Raw genomic sequence first — 17369 nt, 5'->3', positions numbered from 1 at the left:
AGGCAAAACTTTGGGTTCAAAATATTTATTCAAGTAAAAAGAAATACATTCTCAATAGAAAAGGCTTGGAGCTAACTAGCTTACTAAATCTTCTAAAAGGGTAAAAGATAAAGAAGTCCATGCAACTACATTTTGCCTAGAGAGAGGCAAAATGCATCCTCACTGGGAGAAAGAAAAGCAGAAGACTCAAACATGGTGGAGACCGCATGGCCTTCCCAGGGCAATTTTAAACTTAAGAGGAAGTTCCCTCACATTACTACATCATCAAAGGGGGAGGAGACCGTGGTCAGCAGTAAAGACAAAGACAAAGCCCTTTGGGAAACATGCAAAGGAATGTGGGGAAAGGAATCCCTTAGCTTAGCCCTGTCTCAAGACTAGCTACTCATTGAGGACTAGAAACTTGAAGACACAAAGACTTGTGCAGTCCAGGGATGAAACCCAACATACATTGCCATATAATCCCGTTCAAAGCAAATAATCTGGATTTTATATGGCAGTATAGATGGGGCCCCTACGGTCAACAGGTAAACTGGAAATTTCCACTGGAAACTGACCATAGAATCACATTGGAAGATCCAGTCTCCATCTATACTGCCATATAATGCAGTTTCTTAATGCAGTTTAATTGCATTGAATTGCATTATATGGCAGTGTAGATTGATATAACGCAGTTCAATCGAGTTGAACTGCATTATGAAACTGTATTACAAAGCAGTGTCAATGTAGCCTAGAGACGTGTTCTTGCTAGAAATCTCCAGGTTTTCCAGCATGCTGGAGGAAGTTGACCATAGAGTCATCTGGAAGACCTAGAAATTCCTATTTTTAATCAAATCTACAAATAATCAAATCTGCTAAAGTCAAAACCACGAATGTGGAGGAACGGCTATAATCTTCTCAGCTTTTCAGCCTTTCTCCCTTCCCTTCTTTTCAATTCACAAGATCAGTCTGAATTCTTTATTATTTTCAGGGACAACCTGGACAGCCAGGACCGCAAGGTCCAATTGGTGCCCTGGGTCCTGTAGGCCCAATTGGTTTGCAAGGAGAAAAAGGCCAGAGAGGTGATGTTGGTCGGCCTGGGTCTGCTGGAGAAAGAGGCAACATGGTAGGTAGTACCGTAATCATGCTGAAATAGTGTGGCTTTATTTTTTTTTAAAAAAGTACAGTAGTACAGTGTGATTATTATGCAATCTCTTTTGTTATCATTCTGTTTCAAGTAAACATATATTCCAAATCAATTTTTGCAGTGTTACCTGAGACATGTCAGACACCCTCCAACATTTTAGCTATGAAAACTGGAATACATGTAGACAATTAATATCAGTGTGATCAAAATGGAAAATTCTATTAATGAGAAAAAAAAGCTAAAGAGGAGCTTGGAGAGGCTCTAGCAGATGGCAAGCTATTTCACTTCTGCAGACTGAAAGCCAAAACCAAGGTCACAACAACATCTGTTATAGGACCTTAATATGCTGATGATAATGTAGTCTGTGCTCATTCAGAAGAAGATCTACAAGCCACTCTAAACACCTTTGCAGAAGCATGCAAAAAGCTTGGCTTTTCATAGAACATCAAGAAAACCAAAGTGCTCTATCAGCAGGCTCCAGCCAACCCCTCTGCAATGTCAGAAACACAGCTTAATGGTATAATGTTAGAAAATGTGGATCATTTCCGCTACCTTGGCAGCCACTTCTCCACAAAAGTCAACATTGACACTGAAATACAACATCGTCTGAGCTCTGTGAGTGCAGCATTTTAAAAAATGAAACAGTGAATGTTTGAGGATTGGGGCATTTGTAGGAATATGAAGATCAAGAGGTATCCCTACAAACATGTCAAGAGGAAGGTGTGTTAAGCCAGCCCTTGTCAGGACTGCCTTCGACCTAGAAGATCAAGAATAGGTCTCTCCAGTCACCTACAGACCCACCGCCAAGACCCTCCACTTGAAAGGCAATCATACTCAGACACAAGAGATTCCCTGTGATATGATATAACTGGGAAGAGCAACATCTTGCTCCCTCTTCTTCCCCTTGCTAAGTTAATTGAGTGCAAACTAGTAGGGACTCTCCTTGCTAAATCAGGAAAGATGGAGGGTATGGCATCAGCAAGATGAACTATGAGAAAAAATAAATAAAAAGAACACACATTTGACCCTTCATTTTCTCAAAAATATAGAATACAGGGGTTTTCTTTTGTTGGAACATTTTTAGACTACAGTTCCAACCCCGGGCTTTGGTGACTATAATCACTAGCCATACTGGCAATGATAATCTGGGACTCCTAGTCCAAAAATAACTTTTCAAACATTTGTGAATGATATTGCTGTCATCTGGTCTAGACAGCTAGGGTTCTATTGATATAAGCTGTCTAATACCGATTCATTTCATTTATCCTTCTAGCCTAGTAATGCCTACATGCACTGGCAACAGATTTCCAGAAACCCAGCCAAAGGTCTTTCTAAGTCCTATTTTACATTTACTTTTAACTCAGTACCCTGAAAACTAAAACAGGGATTCTTAGGATGTAAAATGTGCAATCTGCTGCATCACTGTTGGCCCCAACAATTCAAAAACAAGTACAGCAGAGTCTCACTTATCCAAGCCTCGCTTATCCAAGCTTCTGGATAATTCAAGCCATTTTTGTGGTCAATGTTTTCAATATATCGTGATATTTTGGTGCTAAATTCGTAAATACAGTAATTACAACATAACATTACTGTGTATTGAACTACTTTTTCTGTTAAATTTGTTGTATAACATGATGTTTTGGCGCTTAATTTGTAAAATCATAACCTAATTTGATGTTTAATAGGCTTTTCCTTAATCCCTCCTTATTATCCAAGATATTCGCTTATCCAAGCTTCTGCCGGCCCGTTTAGCTTGGATAAGTGAGACTCTACTGTACATTCATAATGTGATAAGGCATTTTGCAAATACATTGGTATAAGAAGAAAAATTTATTTGGGAAAAAACCTTCATCTTAGCTGCTTTGAAAATGAGTGCTGATTTTAATCTTCTTTATTATTTTTTTCAGGGTGCTACTGGAGTTCCAGGATTTTCAGGTTTAGATGGTGTGCCAGTAAGTATACTACCAATGTCCATGACTTTTATATATAGTAAGCCCACTTCTTATGTGAGCTCATTGAACCTTATGTCCAAATTACGACTATGGAGGTGTATATGTTTTCCATAGAAAATCTCCTCTTTACCACTGTTGTTGTTGCTGCTCTTTGCTCAGAAGTTGTTTCCAACATACAGTGAACCTAAAATGAAGTTATAATGAGGTTTTATGCCTTCCTCAGATTTTGGGAGTGTGACTTGCCCAAGGTCATTCAGTGACTTTATGTGACTGAGCCTGGATTTGAACCCCTCTAAAGTCATACTCCATTGCCTAAATCACTGCATAACGTTGGCTCTCCTGTGACATGGTACCAGTCTGAGTCTGTTCACTCTCAACTGCTGCTCAGCTTAAAAAAATAAAGTATCTCACCAACAAGACAAATTGGCCATATTTTAAAGAAACATTTAAAAACAGTCTTTGATTTTTGGAAAATATGCCTAGCCTTTTCTTGCAGAGTATGATGTTTCCTATGATTTCTTGCTATGAAGATGTTCATATATCAAGGCTCATGATAAAGCTAGTAGATATAAGAAATTACAAATATTTACAGAATACACATTTTATTAAACAAGAAAGCCATACGTATATAAACAATGACCTGTATACACTATACACTATGAATCAGATGAATGAATTTGGTTAATTTTGTGTTCAAAATCATGAAAATAAGCTTCACAAATGATACTACATTTCATGTATAACATGAAGGTGAGTCCCATTTCTTTGTTATTCAAATCTAGAATTGGATAAGATAGGAGACACAGGAGTGACTTATACCTTCTCCCTGTGGTCAGATTTTTCCTTTGATCCAGGCATAAATTATTCTTACAATTTAGGGCTCTTCCTGACAGGCCCTAAATCCTAGGATCTCAGGGTTTCTGTTTATCCCAGATTATCTGGCAGTGGAGACTCATATAATCCAGGTAAAAGCAGAAAACCTGGGATCGGATCCTGGGATATAGGGCCTGTCTGGAAGGGCCCTTAGATGTTCATGACTGAGATCATACATTGAATATGCCCCCTTCCTTGTGCCTGTCTAATCTCAAGAGATACTCCTGTTACTGCTTACCACTGGGGAAGAGAAAGTGGAAAGAAGCAATATAAATAATACAGAATCAGCATTTGAGGGCAGTTAAAAGGGTTAGAGCAGCATTTGTCGACCTGGGGTTGGGACCCCTGGGGGGGTGGGTTGCAAGGGGCTTCAGAGGGGTCACACATATTTCTGATGGTTCTAGGTGACCCCTCTTGCAGAGAAGGCTGAAGATCTCTACGCCTGTCTTTTGACCCAATTCTATTGTTGTTGGGGTTTAGGGGGCTCTTTGATTGTTGGTGAATTGTAAATCCCAGCAACTTCAACTCCCAAATATCAAAGTCTATTTTCCCCAAACTCCACCAGTGTTCACATTTGAGCATACTGAGTACTCGTACCAAGTTAGGTCCAGATCCATCATTGTTTGAGTCCACAGTGCTCTCTGGATGTAGGTGAACTACAACTCCTAAACTCAAGGTCAATGCTCACCAAACCTTCCAGTATTTTCTGTTGGTCATGGGAGGTATGTGTGCCAAGTTTGGTTCAATTCCAGCGTTGGTGGATTTCAGAATGCTCTTTGATTGTAGGTGAACTGTAAATCCCAGCAACTACAACTCCCAAATAGCAAAATCAATCTCCACCCAATCCTACCAGTATTAAAATTTCAGCTTATTGGGTATTTGTGAATGAAGTATCATGTATTTACATTACGATTCATAACAGTAGCAAAATTACAGTTATGAAGTAGCAACGAAAATAATTTTATGATTGGGGGTCACCACAACATGAGGAACTGTATTAAGGGATTATGGCATTGGGAAGGCTGAGAACCACTGAGCTAGAGAATAGCCTTTGTAAGCTATCCAGAGAGAAACATTACATACATTATACTTATACACATGTATTGTGCACCATATGTGATGAAACAATTATCCTTATTTTCTCATGTCCTTGGATCCTTTCTAGGGGTTGCCAGGACCAGAAGGACTGAGAGGTCGGCCTGGCTTGGATGGTTGCAATGGCTCCAGGGGAGATCCAGGATTTCCTGGGGAAGCTGGGCGGATTGGACCAAGAGGCCCATTTGTGAGTATAGGTTTATTTATGACCTTATCACAGGTTTTTAGGTTGTATTCAAACACGGTGATAGACAGAACAACCCTCCCCCCCCTTTTTAGATCGATTAAGGTCCAGTGCATTGTATAGAACAGCATTGTATCTTTTGGTTGGCCCGATAAAAGTATCATTTTTACTGGATGGCTTTTGTTGTTCATAGCAGAGATTCTAGGCAGCAATGTTACAAGCAATGTCATTAATTGTGATTTGTAGTTACCCAAAATTGCTACTCCACACTCTTCCCTTATTATAAACTTTCCACTAGATACTTGGTCTTTCTGTGAATGGAAAGTGCCCTTATTGTATGCAACCCTGTGAACCAAAATACTATTCCCTCTGCCTTAGCCTCATAAAGGCTTGAAACATGCTTTTACTAATTAGATTCATTCTATAAGTAAATAATATAGACATAGTTAGAACTCCTGTTAAATATAGGAAATGGCACACCATTGCTTCAGTCTTCCAAAGCAAGATCATGAAATTATTCCCTAACTGATTTTTAAAATGTTTTTTGCAGGGTTTTCCTGGGGAAAAGGGAGAAAAAGGAAATCCCATCTACATTACTGAATTCATCAGAGGACCTCCTGTAAGCACAATGACACGTTTTTATTTAAATAATCTTTTATCGTCAAATAAAGAAAAATTTAATTGTGTTGTCAAAGGCTTTCCTGGCCAGAATCACTCGGTTGCAGTGAGTTTTCCGGGCTGTATGGCCATGTTCCAGAAGCATTCTCTCCTGACATTTCACCCACATTTATGGCGGGCATCCTCAGAGGTTGTGAGGTGTATAGGAAATTAGGCAGGGGAGATTTATATATCTGTGGAAAGTCTAGGGTGGGAGAAAGAACTCTTGTCTGTTGGAGACAAGTGTCAATGTTGCAATTAATCACTTTGATTAGCATTGAAAAGCCTTGCAGCTTCAAGGGCTGGCTGATTCCTGCCTGGGGGAATCCTTTGTTGAGAGGTGCTAGCTGGCCCTAATTGTTTCATGTCTGGAATTCCCCTGTTTTCAAGGCTTTTTTCAAAATTTTTCACTTAAGTCACTATACTGTGAAAATATGGGAAGTTAGGGAAAAGTCTTTTATCTTCCATCTGACAATTTGGCTATATTTACAGGGAGAAAGAGGAGATGATGGACCCCATGGCCTGCCTGTAAGTTCTTCTATCTTCTTGATCTTGTTTGGTTTTGTACAACATGCTCTCAATATCATGGATATTATACACTTGTACTTTGGGGTTGTCATACAATATTTTCCAATGCTGATTTTTTTTAAATGGACAGAGGACAAGGAAGAAGTGGGATGGGGAGAATCCAAAATTGCAATAGTTGTAGAATTTGTTAACTGTGGTATCTCTGTATCACCTGGATGAGATAAATGAAATTTCTACTTAAAATACTAGCAAAATTTCCTGAAAACTTTGATTTTTATGTGTGTGTCATCTGTTCTTAGGGCCCTAGAGGAGAAAGGGGGCCAAGAGGTCCACTTGGTTTCCCAGGCCAACCTGGCGTACAGGTATAGTACTAACACTTTTATAATTGCCAGTATAAAAGGTGGGGACAGGGGAGGGAGAGGGAAATCGCCTTCCTGAGAAGCTGCAACAAAATAATATTAAAGCCAGTGTTTTTTATTCAGTTGTGGGTATGGGATAGTCTTCCAATTAATGTCAGAACTGCATATAATGTATAACAAAAAACTTGACAAAATCCCAGTTAATTTACACTTTCAGAAAAAGATCACTAATTTGTCTGAATAATGAACTCCAAATAAAATACTCTGCCAAAGGAAATTTCCCCAACCACTTTTGCACAGGTTCTTCTGATCACAAGTGAATCATTACTACATATGTGTCATTTATGCAGTTTGCAATTCTGTATTTTTGAGATGCTAAATTATTGTACTTGACTATATTTGATGTCTTTCCTTCACTGTCTTTAAAGGGCCCTCAGGGTCTACCTGGTTTGCCTGGTGTACAGGTGAGATACTGTTTTTATGATAGGTTATAGTATTTATGAAACCAATATCCCAGTATATATGAAAGCAATATAAGGGCCCTTCCACACAGCCATATAACCCAGAATATCAAGGCAGATAATCCACAATATCTGCTTTGAATTGGGTTATGTGAGTCCACACAGCCATATAACCCAATTCAAAGCAAATAATGTGGGATTTTCTACAGCTGTGTGGAAGGGGCCTAACAGTCTTAGGCCCCTTCCACGCAGCTGTATAAAATCCACCTTGAACTGGAATATATGGCAGGGTGGACTCAGACAACTCAGTCCAAAGCAGATATTGTGGATTATCTGCTTTGATATTCTGGGTTATATGGCTGTGTGGAAGGGCCCTTAGTAGACAGCAAACTGCACATGAGTCAACAGTGTGATTCATCATCTTAAAAAGTTGATGTGAATCTAGACTGCATCAATAGGAGTATAGTGTTGAGATTGAGGAAAATCATAGATCCACTCCATTCTGCTTTGGTAAGACCTGGAACTGGAATAACATTGTGTCCAATTCTGGACACTGCAATACAAGAAGGATTTGGACAAGCTGGGATAAGCCACAAAACTTGTCAAAGGTTTGGAAATCAAGCCCTACAAGGAGTGGCTTAAGCAGCTGGGTATGTTTTTATCGGAGGAAAGTCTGAGAGGGGACGTGATATCCATGTTAAAATATTTTTGAAGGATGTCACATTGAGAAGGGCGCAGACTTATTTTCTGCTATTCTAGAGACTAGGATGTGGAGCAATGGGTTCAGATAGCAAGAAAGGAGATTCCACCTAAACATTAGGAAGAACTTCCTGGTAGAAAGAACTGCTCAACAGAGGAATATGTTGTTGTGGAGCATGGTGGGGTTCCCTTTTCTGGAGGTTTCCAAGAGAGGCTGGATAGCTGTCTGTCAGGAATGATTGTTTTGATTGTGTGCCTGCATTGCTAGATTGCCCTTGTGGCTACTTGAAGTCTATGATTCCTTGATTAATTGGGGCTTTCAAATATTGCTTTTCCCTTTGTGCTGGATTATTTGCCCAAAGTTTGAATAATATCTCCATATTTTAATAATCAATTATCAAATCAATCCCAATGTTTTTTTTTAAGTCTCATAATTATTTTCTTTTCCTTTCATTAATATTACTTCCGTAGGGAAACCCTGGTACTGGAGTGGAAGGACAAAAAGGGGAACCGGTAAGGGAATAAGCAGCATCTGGAAATAGTGGCTTGACACAGACAAACAAACACCATTAGTTGTTATTTTCTAATATTAATTACCTAAAGAAACAGTTATGAAGAAATAAAATGACAGCTTGACCGAGGCCCATTCTACATTGCCATATATAATCCAGATTATCTGCTTTGAACTGGATTTTATGCAAGTATAGAATCCAGTTCATATAATCCAATTCAAAGCAGAAAATCTGGATTATCTGCTTTGATAATCTTGATTATATGGCAGTGTAGAAGGGGCCCAAGTTAGCAGCATTCTTTAGTCTGTGTAATAATGGGGTGTTCTCCTCATTTCTAGACAATATACCTGAGGAGGACAGTCTCTCATCCAAGTAATCAAAGGGTTAATGAGGTCTGGGTTTTACAGTTATATGTATTGGAATTAGTATCATAGAAGAGCATTAGAGATGTCTCTGTGCTTGGATTCTCATTCCCCAAGGTACAGAGGAAGAGGTGGAAAATATAAGTGAAGCCTGCACTAACCTCCCAGATAGTCTGGATCTACACTGCCCTATATCCCAGGAACTGATCCCAGATTATTTGGCAGTGTAGACCAGGCATGGGCATACCTTGGCCTTGTTGGCCCTCCAGTTGGTAGGCTGTTAGAAATTGTGGGAATTGAAGTCCAAAACACCTGGAGGGGTTAAGTTTGCCCATGTCTGGTGTACACTCTTATAATCCAGTTCAAAGCAAATAATCTGGGTTGGATCCTGGGATATAGGGCAGTGTAGATCTAGGCTGAGTCATTGACCATAGAGGTTTAAAACCAGTGGATGGTGGCAGCTAGATTGCATGGTTTCAAGAGGTATCATGTTACTCAGAAGCAGAAAAAACTCTTAAAGCTTGCAATTAATTTAATGTCAATCTCTTGGTTTACACTTTCCATGGCTTCTTAGGGTGACGTTGGACCTCCTGGATCTCCTGGGCAGCCATTATTGGTAGGACCTCCTAGTTCTGAGCTGTTAAAGGGAGAAAAGGTATGCAAATTCTAAAATGCATTTATAATTTCAGCATATGTTGCATCACAATGTCATTATACATCTCAGCACATCTGTAACCCTACAGATCAGGCATGGGCAAACTTCGCCCTCTGGGTGTTTGGACTTCAACTCTCACAATTCCTAACAGCCTACTGGCTATTAGGAATTGTGGGAATTGAAGTCCAAAACACCCGGAGGGCTGACGTTTGCCCATGCCTGCGACAGATGGATGTAGCTGTGGCAGAATACAGTGGGGCCTTGATATTCAATGGGGTTTGTTTCCAGGATCTCTACCAAAATCCATGAATGCCCAAGTTCCATTATATAGAATAATATAGCAAAAGTGGTGTCACTTATGTAAAACAGTAAAATCAAAGTTTGGAATTTTTAGAACAATATTTTCAAGTCATAGATAGTTGAATCCATAGATGTGGAATCTGTGGATTTGGAGAGCCAACTATACAGGAGAACATGCACTTGTTAAGTACCATAGTAGCATTGTGAGAGAAGCTAGAGAAACACGTTCATCCTGTTATGTCAAGCTTACACAGCATCCATTTGCTAAAAACATTCCCCTTCTTTAAAGCAATTGTCAGCATAATAGCATAATACAGATTTGCAAAGCAAAATATTATGACTGATTCCCTTTGATTCTCTAATTATGTTGTTAAATGAAAATGCTACAAGAATCAATGTATCAACTCTTAATAAACAAGATGTTTTAAATAAGCTGTTATAATATTTAGGGCGTAAAAGGAATGCCTGGATCCATGGGCCTGAGAGGACTGCCTGGCCGCAAAGTAAGTGACCTGTTTTTATATCTAGATTTCTCAGTGCTACTTTTAGCTGTTTTCCTCTCATAACTTTAGTAAGTCACAAAAAGCAGGTTTTGTATTGTTTATGCTAGAGTAATTCGTGACTTAAAGTAAACTGGTGTGTGTGTGTGTGTTTCTGTATGTGTATGAATGTGGATCTCGGACAAATGGAATTAATTATATATACATTTTTAAGGTTTTTATAATGTGTTTTAACAATGTTATTAATGGATCTGTTTATATTGTTTTGTTTTTATGATTGCACTTTGGGCATTAAATTTTGCCAATTTTTGTAAGCCGCCCTGAGTCCCCTTGGGTGAGAAGGGCGGGGTATAAATGTTGTAAATAAAAATAATAAAAAATAATTATATGCCTTTAAGAGGACCCTGAGTATTTCTTGTAAGAGAATTCTATGAAATTCAGAGACTGCCATAAGTCAAAAGGTAATTTGAAGGCACACACATAAGGCCCCTTCTACACTGCCATATAATCCACATCAAAGTGGATAATCTGAATTTTATATGGCAGTGTAGAAGGGGCTTAACTATATTCCATCACAGTTGCTAATGCAGTATGGATTGCAGCATTGTTTACAAGTACAACATGGGATATATCTACCCTGGATATGCAATGCAATTTGATGCCATTCAGTGTTACAGAATCATGAGAGTTTTAGTTTTACAAGGTACTTAGTCTTCCAAAAAGGGTGAGTGCTTTACCAAATCCCAGGATGCCATAGCATTTAAAGTAGTGTCAAACTGTATTAACTTCAGTGTAGAGCCAGCCATGATCATGATGTTGGGCTCGGAAGTAGCTGCAAGATGCTATTCACAGCAATTTTGTAATATTGTTCTTAACTATTAGCAATTGTGTACTACTGTTTTTGAGATGAAATAATAGCATAATGTTCTCATATATGCTCTTTCTATTTAAAGACAAACATCAGTTGACTATAATTACCCCGATCATCCACTTTGTCCCCGTTTATAGTAAAGTTCAGTTATCAGTGCTTATGATCTGTTATCCCAATGCTTTCAATGGGATTCTCACCTAAAACAGGTGGACACTTCTGATATGGGGCAGAGCTACTTCAGTTGTGTGAGGCCCCATTGTTTCACCTGCACATTTATAGTGTTCCCTCGCAGTTCACTTTTTGTGGATTCGCTGTTTTGCGGTTTTTCAATAAACTCTAAAAGACTATTATAAATCATAAAAAATTACAATTGACATCCTAAGAAAGGGAGGAAAGAGAAGCTGAAGGGAGAGAAAAGGAGCCCAAGCGGTAACGGGAGGAGAAGGAGGCGATCTATCAACACACGATTGGTTGATAAAGACTTAAAATAATGTATAACTACTAAAATAATGTATAAATATTAAAATAAATATAGCGTCCCTACTTTTCAGATTTTCACTTATTGTGGGTGGTCCTGGAACCTAATCCCAGCGATAAGTGAGGGAACACTGTACTGCTTTTCTCACAAGTAATGCATTGGGGGGGGGGGGGTGCTTTGTTCAAGGTTTTTAACAGATACATTTTGCACAAAAATAGGGCTCACTTGGAAATGGACAGAAGGGTGAAAAGGGGAATCCTGGTCTTCCTGGAATGCGGGTAAGGACATGTCAAACTACCTTTTTCAACTGCATATTGTTAACAGGCCTGGGCTGTGGCGCAGGCAGGAGAGCAAGCCAGCTGCAATTAACTGCAGTGAATCACTCTGACCAGGAGGTCATGAGTTCGAGCCCCACTCGGAGCCTATGTTTGTTTGTCTTTGTTCTATGTTAAAAGGCATTGAATGTTTGCCTATATGTGTAATGTGATCCGCCCTGAGTCCCCTTTGGGGTGAGAAGGGCGGAATATAAATGCTGTAAATAAATAAAATAAATAAATAAATAACAGAACATTAGAAAAGTAATTTAACCACAAAAGACCATTTCTCATTACCAATGAAATATTCTAAAACTTGCTTTCTGCATTACTTAATTTCCTCTAAAGTTGGTTAATTTTGAGAATTGTTATTTCAAACTTGCCTAAGGAATGCCCAATGGTCTATGCATATCTAGTGGAACAGCTGAGTGTTTCACATTAATTAGCTGTGTACCATTTGAAATATGGCAATGTGCTCTATGTAAAACTACGTTTGAAAAGTGTTTAGAAGCTTGCCTATGAAATTGTATCTGGTTATTGACCAGGATTAATTAGAGAGGGAGTATGTGATTCCCTTATTACAATAGCTTTCCTAGCTACTGATCACTTGCCAGACAAAATGGCTAATTATGATCTATAAAGCCCTGTTCAACTTGGGACCAGGTTTCAAAGTGGTGTCAAACTGCACTAATGCTACAATGTAAATGCACCCTGAGCGACACATAGGATGCAATGCAGCAGAGTGTCTTCTCAACTACTGTTGCTAGAGTGGACTTCTATATGAAAGGGATTAGTCAGATGATACTTGTAGTTCCAAAAAAGTATATTTTCCAAGCTCCAAGGGCCAACTCATTGTAGTCCTGATCCAGATCTTATGATAGTAACTGTAACCTGCTATTTTTTCTTGATTGCAGGGGAGTCCTGGTAGTTATGGATCTCCAGGTTTTCGAGGAACCAAGGTAGTATATATACACATTAAATAGCTGATAGTTCAAATTCTTAGGTGATTTCACCCATCAAGAAATAATGTGTCTGAAATGTAAGGACACTAAACACGAGTTAAAACTTTTTTTCAGGGTGAATCTGGTATTTCTGGATTTCCTGGACCAGATGGCTTTCCAGGGAATAAGGTCAGCTCTCAGATAAAAATAACCTTTAAGCTTATGCATGTTTATATTGAATTCTGATTTTTGTGTTGTGTTTTACTGTGCAAGAGTTTTGCAGAAGGGGAGGACTGGTAGAAAATTAGATCTCGTTTGCACTACCAGGTGAGATCTCCACCTCCACCAGCATCATTCACTACTAAATCTTTCTGCTGAAGTTTAGAAGATAATTTTAATTACTGACACTTTATTTCATTGTCTTAGTTTGCTTTTCTCTTACATGTAAGATCATTGTATTGTTTCATTGCAATAAACCTGATGATTCTTCCAGGGAGATCCAGGAGAGAGTGGGCCACCAGGTCCACCGGGACCTCGAGGAACACCACGTCCTGGGATAAAAGGTTTAATTAAAATGAAATTATATGTTTATTCAATAAAAACATTATGTACTTCATAATTATTTTCATAATAAAATAGGCATATTTTTCTTGATCTCATGAAGGTGTTCGTGGGGATCCTGGTGACCCTGGATCTTCTGGAGATGTGGGAGCAGATGGATTGATAGGCCCTGCTGGTGTTACAGGAAAGCAAGGAGAAGACGGAGCCAGTAAGAAAAAAAATCTCAATTTATATTATTTAGTGAAGGAAGGTCTTCTAATCAAGTTTCCACCAATCCCCTTAAAGTTGGAGGGATTATCCCCCTGATCAGTTGTACTCCACCAGACATCCAGTGCAGCTGGATCTGATGTGTCCCCTGGGCAATGTCTTTGCAGATGGCCAATTCTTTCACACCAGAAGTGACTTACAGTTTCTCAAGTCACTCCTGACACACACACAAAAAAGAATTATCCATGCCATCATATTTCTGATCTATACATATGGTTGTTAAAGGTGAACATTTTGAAATGTAGTGCCAGAGAAAAGTTCTGTGGATACCATAAAATGCCAAAAAGATCAAATCAAGTTTGAAACTCAAACTGAGGCTGTTACACTTGGACATAGCATAAGACAATTCACTGGAAAAGACTATAATGCTTGGTAAAGTGGGAGGCTGTAGGAAAATAGAAAGAGTATTACATATGGATAGATTCAGTTTAGGAAGCCACAGCTCTGAAGTTGCAGGATTTGAACAGAGCTTTTGATAACAGAGTGTCCTCAAGGTCTTATATTCATAGAGTCACCATAAGGCAAAGGTGATTTGATGACAATCAACAATAAGGTGGCGAAGTGTGTTAAAGCGCTGAGCTGCTGAACTTGCAGACCGAAAGGTCCCAGGTTCAAATCCCAGGAGCGGAGTGAACGCCCGCTGTTGCTCCAGCTTCTGCCAACCTAGCAGTTCGAAAACATGCCAATGTGAGTAGATCAATAGGTACTGCTCCGGCGGGAAGGTAACAGCGCTCCATGCAGTCATGCCAGCCACATGACCTTGAAGGTGTCTACAGACAACGCCAACTCTTCGGCTTAGAAATGGAGATGAGCACCAACCCCCAGTCAGACATGACTGGACTTAACATCAGGGGAAACCTTTACCTTTACCTAAGTTCACATATTTTAAATAACTAAATGGAAATCAATCATGTTAAAAGACTTTGGCAGTTCAAGGTACAGTAGTCTCTCACTTATCCAACATAAACGGGCTAGCAGAACATTGGATAAGCAAATATGTTGGATAATAAGGAGGGATTAAGGAAAAGCCTATTAAACATCAAATTAGGTTATGATTTTACAAATTAAGCCCCAAAACATCGTGTTATACAACAAATTTGACAGAAAAGTAGTTCAATACGCAGTAATGCTAAGTAGTAATTACTGTATTTTTGAATTTAGCACCAAAATATGTTGTATTGAAAACATTGACTACAAAAATGCATTGGATAATCCAGAACGTTGGATAAGCGAGTGTTGGATAAGTGAGACTCTACTGTATTCAGTCATGCTGATCCATTTGTCTTTAGAAAGGTTTTAGTGGATTAACAAAGGGTTTTAACATTTTTGACCCTTTAGTTTCAACATCTTTATGACAGATTATGCATTATGATGCAGAATACGTAGTAACATCATTAATCCAGGAACACCCACTGAACTCCAAGCTGGATCTACTGAATTGTGTATGTGTGGTCATTAAAATTATGCCACCAACCATTTCGTGCATCGCTAGAGAGTCTCCCAGAGACTAGGATAGAATAGAGCTTGGGATTCACTACATGTAAGATGGGGAGGGATATAAAGCATTTGGTCTTTTAAATGCAGATAATATCAACAGTATGTTGGAATACAGTTACCTTTCAGCATAATTTTTTGCATTGAGCGTTCTATTAAGCTCAAAGCTTTTTGGTAGCCTTTGATGTTGAATCTGAACTTACGTCTGCTTTTATGATGAAAATGAATATGAATGTTCTAACAGGAGAGATGTGCTGAACCTGTCCATAAGGAGCACTTTAAAAGGTTTTTGTTGGATTCCCCCATTTGCTGAATCCCCCATCTTTAATGGTTGTGATAACCTGTCAACCAAATGCCCTGTATATATTTGTTTTATGCATTTTTGTAGTTGATCTTGAATGATTTTGGAGAGGTCCAATATATGTGTTGAATGTAGACGAAATTCTCATACCTTGAAATCGGAGACAAGTTACTCATGATTTAACTTAAAGTTTCTGTGAGAGTAATATGACAATAATTTAGGCCCCTTCTACACTGCCATATAAAATCCAGATTATCTGCTTTGAACTGACAGTGTAGACTCAAGTAATCCAGTATAAAGCAGATAATGTAGATCTGCTTTGATAGTCTGGATTATATGGCAGTGTAGAAGGGGCCTTAGTCTTAATTCAAAGTAGTATATCAGATCCAGGTGAAATCACTGGAAAGAGTTAGTTATAACTTAAAATAACTTAAAATCTATTAATAGTGTGAACTAATTTTAGTAATCTTACAGTAAAGTCCTGAGTATTTCTCTCAGACGTAGGTCCATTTGAACTTGGCAAGCTTCTCTTCTGTTTTGAAATATAATAAAGGACTATGCTTACTCTCTAGAGCAGTCCTGGGCAAACTTCGGCCCTCCAGGTGTTTTGGAATTCAACTCCCACAATTCCTAACAGCCAGTAAGCTGTTAGGAATTGTAGAAGTTGAAGTCCAAAACACCAGGAGGGCCAAAGTTTGCCCAGGACTGCTCTAGAACATGTTAAAAGGTTATAATCAAAGATGGAAAAGACTTCTTTACTGGAAAAATGTGAAGAGGAGTCCACTCTGTAAATTAAGAATAAATGAATTCTTAATTAAATAATTTTAAAATGCTGACCAATGTTCAGAGAATTAGTTGAAAAGAAAGATTTTAGAGATCTGTAGACCTACTTTCCTGTCATATGATTTTCTCCAGAAAGAAGCATTAATGATGAAATATGATCTAAAATATTCAGTAAGATATAGGTAACATAGTTTGAGTTTTTGAATGCTGCCCTTTGTGTAAAGTTTTTCCTCAAAAATGGCAAACTTGGGCCATTTCAGTTCCCGTTGCAGGGTTCCATGTCATGTTTCTTCTCTCCATAGGTCTCCCTGGTCCCAAGGGCACTTTGGGAGTACAAGGTCCACAAGGATTTCAAGGTGACCCTGGATTCCCTGGCGTGTCTGAAACAGCTCCAGGAAAACCAGGAGCTCAAGGATTTCCAGGCTTCCCTGGAATACGAGGAAAGCAGGGCTTGCCTGGACCACCTGGTAAGATAAGCAAATTTACTTAAGAACAACAGTTGTTCTTGTCACACAGAATAACTGTTACACAGGTGACAAGATTGCTAATATTTGTATGGTTCCCTTTATAGCATTGCACTTGAATGCAATATATATTGACTAAACAACTCATTTTATCTATTCTGTGGCTGAATCTACACTGCCCTATATCCTAGGATCTGATTCTAGGTTATCTGCTTTGAACTAGATTATATGAGTCTACACTGCCAGATAATCTAGGATAAGCAAATAATCTGGGATCAGATTCTGGCATATAGGGTAGTGTAGATCCAGCCTGTGTTGCAGTGAAAAGGGATAATTTTGATTAATTCCAATTAATTAATTTCAAAGTGCAGATAGCTGACATCCTGTTGGTTAATCCCAACTACATTAGATCTATTCAGTCAGTTACTGAGTGTTGATCCCACTGAGCCAATATTAGACTTCCAGTCAGGTCTAACAACAGTAGGCTGAATAAAACCTGAGACAGATTACCAGCCCATTTAGGGTCCTTCCAGATAGGCCCTATATCCCAGGATCTGGTGCCAGGTTTTCTGTTTATCTCAGATTATCTGGTAGTGGAGACTCATATAATCCAGTTAAATGCAGAAAACCTGGGA

At 38.8% G+C, this 17369-nt stretch overlaps 1 protein-coding gene across 2 annotated transcripts in view; it reads left to right on the top strand.

Annotated features, from left to right (window-relative positions):
• The window catches only part of col4a4 (collagen type IV alpha 4 chain), a 100466-nt gene that overhangs the window by 39062 nt on the left and 44035 nt on the right, over positions 1–17369 (top strand). For both annotated transcript variants that reach the window (XM_008106253.3, XM_062976596.1), the window contains exons 5-20: positions 968–1102; positions 3031–3075; positions 5114–5230; positions 5778–5846; positions 6377–6412; positions 6712–6774; positions 7200–7235; positions 8403–8444; positions 9380–9460; positions 10210–10263; positions 11828–11887; positions 12838–12882; positions 13000–13053; positions 13358–13427; positions 13529–13633; positions 16573–16737. In XM_008106253.3, the coding sequence (XP_008104460.2) occupies positions 968–1102; positions 3031–3075; positions 5114–5230; positions 5778–5846; positions 6377–6412; positions 6712–6774; positions 7200–7235; positions 8403–8444; positions 9380–9460; positions 10210–10263; positions 11828–11887; positions 12838–12882; positions 13000–13053; positions 13358–13427; positions 13529–13633; positions 16573–16737 (1177 nt within the window). The remainder of the gene's footprint in view (positions 1–967; positions 1103–3030; positions 3076–5113; positions 5231–5777; positions 5847–6376; positions 6413–6711; positions 6775–7199; positions 7236–8402; positions 8445–9379; positions 9461–10209; positions 10264–11827; positions 11888–12837; positions 12883–12999; positions 13054–13357; positions 13428–13528; positions 13634–16572; positions 16738–17369) is intronic.

This window comes from Anolis carolinensis, chromosome 3 (assembly GCF_035594765.1).
Source record: "Anolis carolinensis isolate JA03-04 chromosome 3, rAnoCar3.1.pri, whole genome shotgun sequence".
Taxonomy (NCBI): domain Eukaryota; kingdom Metazoa; phylum Chordata; class Lepidosauria; order Squamata; family Dactyloidae; genus Anolis; species Anolis carolinensis.
This window is presented reverse-complemented; position numbering and strand designations above follow the sequence as displayed.